Raw genomic sequence first — 11,720 nt, 5'->3', positions numbered from 1 at the left:
TGAAACTACTCTGCAGGACAGGGCTAAAACATGGCAGTTCCCATATAGTTAAGTCACATCTTGTGGGGCCAGTTGGAAAAATCCAAGGCTGTAGCACAGTATGGGAACTGAGACTTGAACTACAAGATTCAAATGTTCAGTGTTGAGAGCTGCAATATTATAATCAGGTCATACAGCACAGTAGCCTTCTACTGTAAAAGGGACCAGGTCCAGAGCTGAAAGATGTGTGGTAGAAGGCAGTGTTTGGCGTGACTCCCTTTCCATCTTGTCTGTTCACATATTACTGTCATTTTTCTGTTGCTAAGACACCCACTTCAGATCACCCCTCCCCCACAATAGGCGTGACTTTTTGGTAATGACTTACTCAGTTGGGAGAGAGTTAGAAAAGAGGAAGGAAACAGGAGCCTCTGTGAACAGCAGCAAAGTGCACAGAGCAGTAGCAGCCACGTTAGTCAGCCCCAGTTTCCTCCCAGGCCATCAGTGACTAGAGCTGGGTAACAGATTTGACTTCCAAGAGCCTCACTCGCACCACTGCTGCAGTACGCTGCTCACATTCAGTGGCTTTGCTGGGGGCTGGCATCCTCTGGGACCTGGAGGACACACATGCAATGGCGCCCTGGCACAAGACTGAGAAGGAGAGGAGCGGCGTGGGTATGTAACATAGCAGACTGCCATTTGGGTTTTGCCCGCTCTCAGTTTTCAAGCAGGATGTGGGCAGGTATTTGCTGCAGTGCAATGAACTCCCTTCCCTACCATGTTCCTGCAGTGCCTTGTGAAAAAAATAGAAATTCTGTGTTAACACAAACCCAAAGGGGAGCTTGCAGGGAAAACTTTGTGTTGCCTACTTGAGATTTTTTCACCTCACTCTTTGCCACTGCTGGGAGAATCAGGCTGCCACTCTAGAAATGGTAGGGAAATGCTACATCTTCAAAGTGACTACAGCCAGGGTTTTCAGGGTGTCAGCATGCAGTAAGACAAGGAACTATTTAGGGTGCTGCTTGAGGAATGACAGGGAGTTGAAATGGGAAAACAGACTTCCATGTCAGGAAAAGTAATGCATGTGTTTATTGGGGAAGGAGGTGAACCCCTCTAGTACCACTGAGAGTGGTACTAGAAAAGGGGCTAATAAATAAGAATGAAGTTCTTCTGTTGGCTGGAGGGATGACCTCTTCCATCTCTGGTTTCTCTGATTAAATAGAGACTGGCGTTCTTCCTGGAGGTAATAGGAATTTTGTAAGTGCTAAATTAAACTGAAGAGAACCACAATAATCAAAGTTGGAACAGAAGCACTCAAAATTTGTCCCTTGAGCACCTTCCACTAATTAGTAACAAAATATTTCTCTCGCTCCCTTGGGCAGACCGCTATTGATAGCAAGGAACCTTAAGTCACTGTTAAAATACACATTGATGTGTACTTATGTATGCAGCACCATAAGGATTTTTTAAAATTAAAAAAAAGACAAACCCAGGAGAGAACAGAGTACTTCGCAGTACACATCATAGGGGCTGATAGTTACATGGAGTAAAATGATTACTTTCCTGGAGGAAATAATAAAAGCAAAATAATTTCTCCTTGTTTAATTTCCATGCACAGAAGTGGTAAAATTGTGAAATCTAAGGATTCTGTACTGGTGGTAATTTCCATTGCAAAACCAAAGGGCTAAGATACTTGATTTTCTGTTTCGGTCGTGAGGGGGTGGGGACAGAAAGCAGAAACATGTAACTTTAATTTTGAACTTCTGTGTTCTGGCAAGCTGATCATCTGCCCTGTAACAGCTGGATTTGTGTAGGATGTTGTGTCTTAATGTCCATATGTTGGTAATCAGAGTGTACTGCTTGGGTGAGCTAGAACATAGAATTTAAATCACTTATGTATGAGAAAACAATTTAAGTGCTCAGTCTGTGTTAAGCTTTTTTGTAGACAACACTCTGATTCTGGGCGTGCTCAGTTTTTTCTGTGTAATGCTAGAGTAAATAAAGGCTAATAATTAATAGATTCTTATAAGGATGGAAAAGACTACTAAATCATCTAGTTTAACTGCCTGTGGCCATTGCATTTCACCCACGTACCCTTACATTGATGCCAACAACTTGTGTTTGACTGAAGCATATCTTTCAGAAAGGCACCCAGTCTTGATCTAAAGAAATCAAGAGATGGAGAATCCACTCCTTACCTTAGTGGCTTATTCCAAAGGTTAATGACATTCACAGTTAAAAATGTGTGCCTTGTTTCTAATTTGAATTTGTCTGCTTCAGCTTCCATTCATGTGGTCACTGAACACGCATTATGGTTTTAAGTGTCGCATGTGACTGCAAGAATCTTTATATTTGTTAACTGTACCATAGCAGCGATTTGAATGCCACAAGCACTGTTCATTATCTGAAATAACATATCCTTTTTAGTACATAAAATAAACAATGCTTTCTTCAGCAAAGGTTTCTGGTTCAATTAATATATTAGTCTGTATAAAAGCTGTATCTTTACTGAACTGATTTATCCACAAATATAACTGCACACAAAATCAATTTTTTTTCAGTATTATCAGTAGGAAGGGTTTCTAATGTTAGTCAGTCTACAGTTGCTCCAAGACAGTTGCTCGGGTTTGTGGTCTGAATATTTAGCCGTGTAACTTTTTGCATAATGAATTAGAATCCCTAGCAACTTACCATCATGAACACTTTATATTGTTTTAGCATCTTAAACGCATTAGCTGAAGTTTCCTTTAGAAAATAACCAAGTCAAGTGACATTTTAAAGAAAAGTACTTTGATAAGGCTAAAAAGTATGTAATTAGTTGTTGTTATTGAAATTATTCAGTTGAATTTTTTCCACTTTTAGTACAAGAATAAAATCTTAAGTGTCAATTTGACAAAATGAATGTCTACGCAATTAAATTACAGGTGATACAATAATAGGGTGGTAGCTTTCCTTTAGTTCTGTCTTGTATCAACCCAAATAACTAGGGTTGTCTCTGAAAATGACAGAAAATCCTTTATTGCCTAAAATGAAACTTAACACCTGTTAAGTATCACCTTTTCGAGATAAAGCTGTTGGCTCTTCCTTAAACCTGTTATCTGGGCTCATGACAGGGCTTGGAATTGAAGAAGCACATTAGAGAGGTGAATGATGGAGTTATGGCTGCTTATACTGCTAATCATGTTTTCAATACTCATGAGTCACCTAATTAAAATCAATGGGATTATTTGCATTGCATGCAAGGAATTCCACAATTTGGCCTACTATAGGGACCAAATGAGTAAACTGAATCTTGAGAGTGGGGTGGTGGAGGATGAGTGGGGGGAACACAGTACAGTTGAGAGAAAATTAGTTGATTACTTCTACATACAGTGCACATCAGGGCAGTAACACACAACTTCAGTAGAACAGGGTGAAGATAATGGAAGAATTTTTTGACAAGATGTAGCTATTTCATACTTGAAAGTTTATCTCTAGTTCATTTCCTGCTGCAAATTAAGGATACAGTGAGCCAGTTATCATTTGAACTACATCCCAGATTAGTTCAAAGAAACATACTGTTGCAGTTTGACTAAGACAAATTGAGAATGAGGTACGGGAAGGTGAGAATGGCACAGACCACTACCTGCTTATTTAAAGTATGTGAAGGTACTTCACTGGCATTTGGGAGCAGAGGATAAGTGTACTGTACATATAGTTGTTTAAATAAGGCAGACAAGTGCTTTATAGAGTGGTGAAACAGCTGCTGTATTGCAACTTTTCCGTAATGATAATTTGCAAAGACTTGATTTGTTTATTTGTGCACCCGTAGGCATAAATAATCTTATCAGGAATAGCATAATAGAACATTGCATAAACACTATGCAGCATTGGCTATGCATGATTTTCTGTGGGTCAAATTGCATTAAACCCATTGTTATAGAAATATTTCATCAAGCTTTATGGCCCTGGTTTTAATCCAGTGTAACCTACCAGGCAATCAACTAGCAGAATGCTATAGAGCAGTATTATGTCCAACCTTAAAGAGATGAAAACATCTGCTTTGAAACATGGTGTGTGTATATTTGGAATGACTAAGGGGAGGTAGTGTAGCTTATTCAGTAATTGGGGAGAATATTGAAATACTGAAATGTCATGCAATAGCATTAACTGTATTGTGGTTACCATCTTAATAAGTGACCATTGCACTGCCATGATAATGAGTTGGTCTTAGGCTTCTCATCTGTACATCTCAGAATACCCTACAAAGCATGGCAAGTATGAATAAGCTAGTTTTCCAGATGGGAAAACTGAGGCACAGAAATGAAGTGACTAGTCTTAACACAACAGGTGAATGGGAGATCTGGGAATGTAATCCAGGTGCTCTCCCAGTCTAGTGAGCCCTGCCACTTTGTGTTCTGAGTATATAGTATGCTTTTTCATTAAAATGCTTTATCAATGAAAGATTTTTTTATAATATGGATGGAAAATAGCTTGCTGTCATAAAACTGGGTATTTGGATTATATCTTATTTCACAAACTGGACAGGGAAAGACACGATCAGCATTTGTATAAGATGTCCCAAGAATACTAAATACCAGCAGTATAAACACTCAAAAGTATGCCCCTTGTTTTTGGATAAGATGTCTATCATCTATGTGAAGCAGGTAGAACTTACTTCCCTCTAAAGATGCTACTGGGTAGTGGGTTTCAGTAAAGGCTTTCCTGGTTAATGGACAACTGAAGACCCATAGAAGTTCTGCTAAACTAGGCTTTATGGTGGGTATAGTGAAAGTAGCAGCACCTCTTACTCTCCTCCATAGCTAAGGTTTATGGAGGCTTTTAAGAATTCTTTCCTTCCATCTGTTTTAGCTCACAACTTGCCTGAGCTCACATGGTTCACCCCTGCTGCTAACTTGCTTTCTTCCCCTTCCCTCCTCCTTGATCTGTCACATACTGTTAAACCAAAGAGATGCAAGACTCATAGAAACCAAGGTGGCAGTGTCTTTCAAATGAGACTAAGTAAGTAGCAGAGATGAGTCAGTGAGGGGCAGTGTTTCATTTAATCCTACTTTTTAGCTTCTTGTTAAGGTACTCTAAGGATGTTTTAGAATTGAAATGGGTTTGGCCTTTTGAAGGAGGAATTTACAGGGAGACAGGGTGGATTCTGACTTACACCTGTAAAAGATGGACTGATTAGGAATTGAGAGATGGGGAGGTAATTGTCATGTTCTCTAACCAGACATCCATTCTGGAGGTAAGGTCCAAGATAAGACCAGACACTGTGTGTCCTGAGGTGGAAAGAGTAGATAAGAGATTTGAGGCCATTGAGACAAAAGAGGTGTTAGTATAAACCAGGGGTCGGCAACGTTCGGCACGCGGCTCGCCCGGGTAAGCTGATCGTGGCCCCCACTGGCCGCAGTTCGCCGTCCTGGGCCAATGGGGGTGGCGGGAAGCCGCGGCCAGCACATCCCTCGGCCCGCGCCGCTTCCCGCCGCCCCCATTGGCCCGAGACGGCGAACCGCCATGAATGGGGGCCGCGATAGGCCGAACCTGCCGCGTCAGCAGGTAAATAAACTGGCCCGGCCTGCTAGGGTGCTTACCCTGGCGAGCCACATGCCGAATGTTGCCGACTCCTGGTATAAACTATGAAGTTTCCCAGGGTGACTGCATCCCATTCTATTTATCTTTGAAATCTTTCTGTCTGGAGGCCTATAGATAAGGGTGATGCCCATATTGGCTTTGCCTTTGAACTCTTATTGAGGGGATTTACTCAAATGACTTTCCATTGATCCCGCAGAACCTCTCTGAGGCTGGAAGGGAATAGAATGGAAACTACGTATCTGGTTTTGTCCATTCTGGCATGGTAATGTTGCGGTCAGCCTTGAGAAAAGAAGGTTGTGGTGTCATCCAACAAGGTTTAAGTAATGTGCAACCCAGAGTGAGGTTCTTGGTAATGAGAGGAGTAGAGGGTTTCATGTTTTGTTCTGTTTCTTTACTCAGCACATTCCAGATACGTTGGTGTGTGCTGTTGTTCTGAACCTGTGAGGTGGCTGTGGTTTTATTGCACGCAGTGCTTAACTTTTGCCAGGGCTTAGCCCTGGTATCTCTAGGCGTAGCAGTTCATAGCCCTGGCACCTCTGGGCTTGCCATGTCAGTTATAAAAGTAAAATAATTGCTTGAGCCCCAGCAGCTCTTTCGTTACAAATTAATCACTGATTGTAGGTAGCTAGTGACATACTTTTCAGACATAGGTTTGTCCTATTTGTGTGAAGCATTAGATAAGACTAGGACAGCAAAGAAAATGTGGCAGACTGTTCCTCTCTTCCCCCTCCCCCTTTTTCTTTCTTTGGTGGCAGTTGGCTAGAAGTGCAACCCTGGGAAGGGGGGTTGACCTTGTGAGCTATTCCCCAGAATGATTGGGAGAAGGTGCCACCTTAGCGGTGAGTGGAACACCCTGTCACACAGTGCTTGAGAGAGGGGCTGGTGGTCAATCTTGTTAACATTTATGCCCCGAAATCAGGCCCGGAATGGCTGCACTTTTTTCACCAGGCATCCGCCTTCCTCAGCTCCTTGGATCCTCACGAGTGCCTGGTCCTGGGCGGGGATTTTAACACCACCCTTGAGGAGTGGGACTGCTCGGGGACCGAACAGTGTCTGGCCGCCGTGGACGTCGTCCGGGAGATTGTCAACCATCACTCCCAGGTGGACGTCTGGCGCGACCACCATCCGGATGACATGTCGACATTCACCTTTGTCCAGGTGGAGGCCCATCGGTCGCATCACTCCCGGTTGGACCGCATTTACTTATCACACTGTCACCTTTCAAGGGCACACTCCTCCATCATCTGGCCGGCCCCGTTCTCGGATCACCATCTGGCGACCGTGATGGTTTCTCTCAGCACTGAGAGACCAGGGCTGGCCTATTGGCACTTTAATAACAGCTTGTTGGAGGATGTGAGGTTCGTGGTGTCTTTGTTTGATCCCGCATCCACCTCTTTAGGGAGATGGACCATGGCTCCCGCTTCTTCTATGTCCTGGAGAAAAAGAGGGGGGCTAAGAAGCATGTCACCTGCCTTCTGGCAGAGGAAGGCACCCCTCTCACGGATCCAGAGGAGATGCACGGGATGGCCAGGGCCTTCTACATGAGCCTTTTCTCCCTGGATCCAACCGATCCCGATGCTTGCAGAGTGCTCTGGGACGGACTCCCAATGGTCAGCGCAGGCAATCGAGACCGGCTAGAGCTGCCTCTCACTGTGGCCGAGCTCTTGGAAGCCCTCCGCCACATGCCCATGAATAAATCCCCAGGGATGGACCAGCTGACCGTGGAGTTCTACCACGTGTTCTGGGACATCCTCGGCCTGGACACTGTCACTGTCTGGGCCGAGTCCTTGGAGTGCAGGGTCCTCCCCCATCGTGCAGGTGAGCCATGCTCGCCTTGCTTCCAAAGAAGGGGAACACCCGTGACCTTCAGAATTGGTGTCCCATCTTGCTCCTCAGTACAGACTACAAAGTCATAGTGAAGGCCATCTCGCTGTGGCTGGAGTCTGTGCTGGCAGATGTGGTCCACCCCTATGAGACCTACATGGTCCCGGGCTGTACCATCTTTGATAATCTGTACTTGGTCTGGGATCTCTTGGAGATCAGGTGTATGGATGGTCTGTTGTTCGCCCTTCTGTCCCTGGATCAGGAGAAGACGTTCGACCGGGAGGACCATAGGTATCTCTTGGGCACTCTGCGGGCATTCGGCTTTGGAACCCAGTTTGTGGGTTTTCTCCGGGTGCTGTATGCCTCCACAGAGTGTCTGGTCAGGCTCAACTGGACCCTGACTGAGCCGGTCAGCCTCAGGCGCAGGGTGCATCAGGGGTGTCTGCTGTCAGGCCAGCTGTATGCTCTGGAGATAGAGCCCTTCCTCTGTCTCCTCCATCAGAGGTTGATGGGGTCAGTGCTCCATGAGCCAGAGTGGCGGCTGGTCCTGTCAGTTTATGCCGATGACATGCTCCTCGTGATCCAGGATCCGGGTGACCTGGTGTGGGTGGAGGCTTGTCAGCCATCTACTCGGCGGCCTCCTTTGCCTGGGTCAAGAACTCTGGCCTGGTGGTCGGGGACAGGTGGCAAGCGAGATCCATCACACCTGCACTTCAGGCCATCCAATGGAGCATGGGTCCACTGCTCTATCTCAGCGTTTACCTTTCTGCCATGCATCCATCTCTGCCAGAAAACTGGCAAGGTTTAGAGGGCAGGGTGTCGGAGCAGCTGCAGAGGTGGACGGGACTAGTCCGATGCCTCTCCCTCTGAGGGAGGGCACTTGTGCTCAATCAGTTAGTCCTGTCCATGCTTTGGCATCGGCTCAACACCCTGGTCCTGGCCCCGAGTTTCCTGGCCAACCTCTGGACGCTGGTTCTAGAGTTCTTTTGGCTGGGACTGCACTGGGTCTCTGCAGGGGTTTTCCACCTGCCCCTGGAGGAGGGAGGACAGAGCTTGAAGTGCTTGAGCACTCAGGTCCACATATTCCATTTCCAGGCCCTGCAGAGGCTCCTTTATGGTGCAGGTAGTCCGGTGTGGAGCATACTGGCACACACCTTCCTCTGCCGCTTCCAAGGGCTCCGATATGACTGGCAGCTCCTTTTATCTCCATCTGAGAGGTCTTCTGCAAGACCTCTCTGGGCTGCTGGTCTTCTACCAGGACCTCCTCCAGACCTGGAAATTGGTCTTGGCAACCAGGTCCATGGCTGCCACCAAGGGGGCGGATCTCCTTGCGGAGCCCCTGCTACACAACCACCAGATCTGTGTGCAGGTGGCGGAGTCCCACTTGGTGCGACAGAGGCTGGTCCTGGCAGAAGTCACCAGAATCGGAGACCTCCTGGACTACGACCAGAGAGACTGGCTGGATCCCCTGACGCTCGCTCAGTTTGTGGGGCTCTCCGGCCCTCGTACTCCCCAGCGCGTACTTCAGGAGGTGAGGGTCGCTTTGCCGCCCACTTCTCGGGTCTAGCTCGACCGGGTCCTGCGGGAGAGTGCCCCCTGCCCACCCTACACCCCAGGCCCTCTTGACCTTCTCATCGGGCCGTGGGCCACCCAGCCATCCCACCCCTTCATGTTAGCCAGCTGCACAAACTGCAGCCGGCTTGTTTCTGGAGTGCGCTGAGGAGACATCTGTACATGCTCGTGCTCACACCCTTCACGTCTTCACCCTTGTGTTCCACCCTGACACGAAGTGGTGGGACCTCCTACCACCTCTGGAGGGTGAGGAACCCCGGTGGGCCAGCCTATATTCCACCCTGGTCTCAAAGCCTGGCGGGGATATTAGTTGGTGGCTCCTTCATGGAACCGTGACCATGGGCGTGTTCTTGGCGCGGTTCACCCCCGTCCCGGACACCTGCCCCTTCTGCGGCGTGAGGGAGACCCTGGCGCATGTGTATCTGGAGTGCGCCAGGTTGCAGCCCCTAATCTGGCTCCTCTTAGATATCCTGTTATGTTTTTGGCTGCACTTTTACCCTCATCTCCTTATCTATGCACTCCCTATCCGTGGCCCCACCAAGTTGCGGGACCTTCTTGTCAACCTCCTCCTAGCACTGGCCAAAATGGCCATCTACAAGACCAGAGAGAGGAGGTTGGCTGACGGGGTTTCCTGCAACTGCGGGGCCTATTTCTGATCCTCCATCCACTCACGCATCCAGGCGGAGTTCCTCTGGGTGGCGTCCACTGGCTCCCTTGACACTTTTGAGGAGCAGTGGGCACTGTCTGGGGTTCTCTGCTTGGTGTCCCCGTCAGGTTCCCTTTGTTTAGCCCTGACACCTCACTCCTGTCCCTGTTGTATCTTTAGTTGTCCCCCATAATTAATTGAGATCCCGGACTTTGTGGATCCTCCCCTTAGGCTGGGGGAGGTCCTTTAGCAGTGGGCGGGCTTCTGACCACCCAATTCCAGCATCCCAACAGGACGCAGTGCTTGAGAGACATCAGCACCTAGGTGAAGAGTAGCTGGCTGAGGGTATAAATCCAGAAGGAGATGAAGATAATAGTAGGAAGGGAAGTGCTTTATTGCCATATCACTTTCTTCCAGTGAGTGCATCTGCCTTGAGTCAATGTGGTCTTCAGCCTTGGAGTTATTCTGGACTTGGGGGGGGGGGATACCAAAAAAGCTAGGAAACTGCACCCCCATCACGCTAAATTTGGACACGAGCACAGTGAGTCATGACTGTGTAATCTCCAGGGGTGGTTACTGTAAATTCAAATGAAAATGCCAACTGTGTGCTCCTTTGAAAAGTGACAACATAAAATCTCACCTTTCTTACTCAGCAGATCTGATCCTGGTGAGCAGTCAGTCACATCAGCTGATATCCATGACTATTGCAGTTGCTGCAAACCTCAGTCAGTTCTTGGAGACAACTATACGTTAATTTGGTTTGTGCAACATCAGCTGAATTGCTAAGTAAATCCAATCTGCAGGACCCACTATGATAGCTTCATATACTGCTCCCCACTGCACCCGTGCAACTACACTGATTAGGATTGCCCAAGGGACAGTGAAAACATGATTGAGAACCATAGAATTGTGTGAGCGTAGTTGTCAGCAGCTGGCTTGCACAACCTTTGGTGTGTGGTAGTGTGTGAGCTGAAATGACTTTTGAAATCCTGTATTGAGATGGCACCCTGTACAATTGGGAAAGGCATATTTGTACTTATGTTTCTATATCTAAGGTACTTGTATGGCCTCCATCACCATAGCAACTGAATGCCTCACAATCTTTAATATATTTATCCTCACAGCATGCCTCTGAGGCAGGGAAGTACTATTTCCATGTTACCAGTGGGGAAATGAGAGATTTAAGAGAATTGCCCAAGGTCACCCAGGAAACCTGTAGCACAGCAGAGAATTGTATCCATGTCCCTTTGAGTCTTATGCTGGCAACCACTGCACCATCCTGCCTCAATGAGGTACAATAAATAGGAAAACCCACAATGCCACCTCCACCAAATCACAGTAGAATCCTGCTTGTGAGGAGCTCCAGTTGGTTCAGCGTGCAGCAGCTGTTACATGAGCAACAGAGCTTAAAACCTCAGTAGACAAGACAGATGTGGGGTGGGGGGAAGGAGTAGAACACACGAGTGGAGTGAACAATGGGATGGCAGCAAAGGTCATGTTGTATTCCCACCTTTTTTTTTGTATGGTTTTGGTAGGTTTAGTTAGAGGGATGAAGGGAGAGGGATGTCGATGGGGTGAGGTTACGGGGGCCAGGAAAGCAGTGAAGACGGTAAGAGGAGTGATGCTGAGGTGATTGAGGTGAAGAGACAGAGGAAGGGGGAGGGGAGGGCTGGAGCAAACAGCCAGTCAGCACAGGGCAGAGACAGTCCAGTAAAAACTAGAAAGTTCTCCAAAGGACCAGAGGTGGCTGCTTCTGCCCCTAGCTGCTGGAGTCTCTGGCTGGCTCCTCTGCTGCTTTCTCCCAAGGCCACATAGTGTGGGAGGAGGGGACGCCACTTGGGTCCTAGTGCTCCCAAAGTGTGTGTGTGTATCCTTCCTTCTACAATTCTGGGTCCAGATGGTGCTGGGAGGAGGGGTGGGTGTGTCTGAGAGCCATTCCCTTTGTCCCACCCCCACCCAACATTCTGTGCTGTGGTTGCTTCTGCCCCACCCCTCCCCGGAATCTCCACCTGGCTCCTCTCTACAGAGTTGCACCCTCTGCAGCTGGGAAAGGGGAGAGGAGACACAACCTAGTCCTAGCATCCCTGCGGTACATGCGCCTTCTCTGCACAGTTTTGGG

At 47.6% G+C, this 11,720-nt stretch overlaps 1 protein-coding gene across 1 annotated transcript in view; it reads left to right on the top strand.

Moving 5' to 3' along the window:
• The first annotated feature begins 362 nt into the window (after window positions 1-362).
• Window positions 363-11,720, top strand: part of DOCK2 (dedicator of cytokinesis 2) — a 492,812-nt gene continuing 481,454 nt past the window's right edge. Inside the window, exon 1 of the mRNA XM_042850773.2 lies at window positions 363-651. Coding sequence (XP_042706707.1) covers window positions 609-651 — 43 coding nt within the window. The 5' untranslated portion in view covers window positions 363-608. The remainder of the gene's footprint in view (window positions 652-11,720) is intronic.

The sequence above is a fragment of the Chrysemys picta genome, chromosome 8, assembly GCF_011386835.1.
Source record: "Chrysemys picta bellii isolate R12L10 chromosome 8, ASM1138683v2, whole genome shotgun sequence".
NCBI classification, from domain to species: Eukaryota; Metazoa; Chordata; order Testudines; family Emydidae; genus Chrysemys; species Chrysemys picta.
Note: the sequence above shows the minus strand (reverse complement) of the source record. Positions and strands in the feature narration are given on the sequence as shown.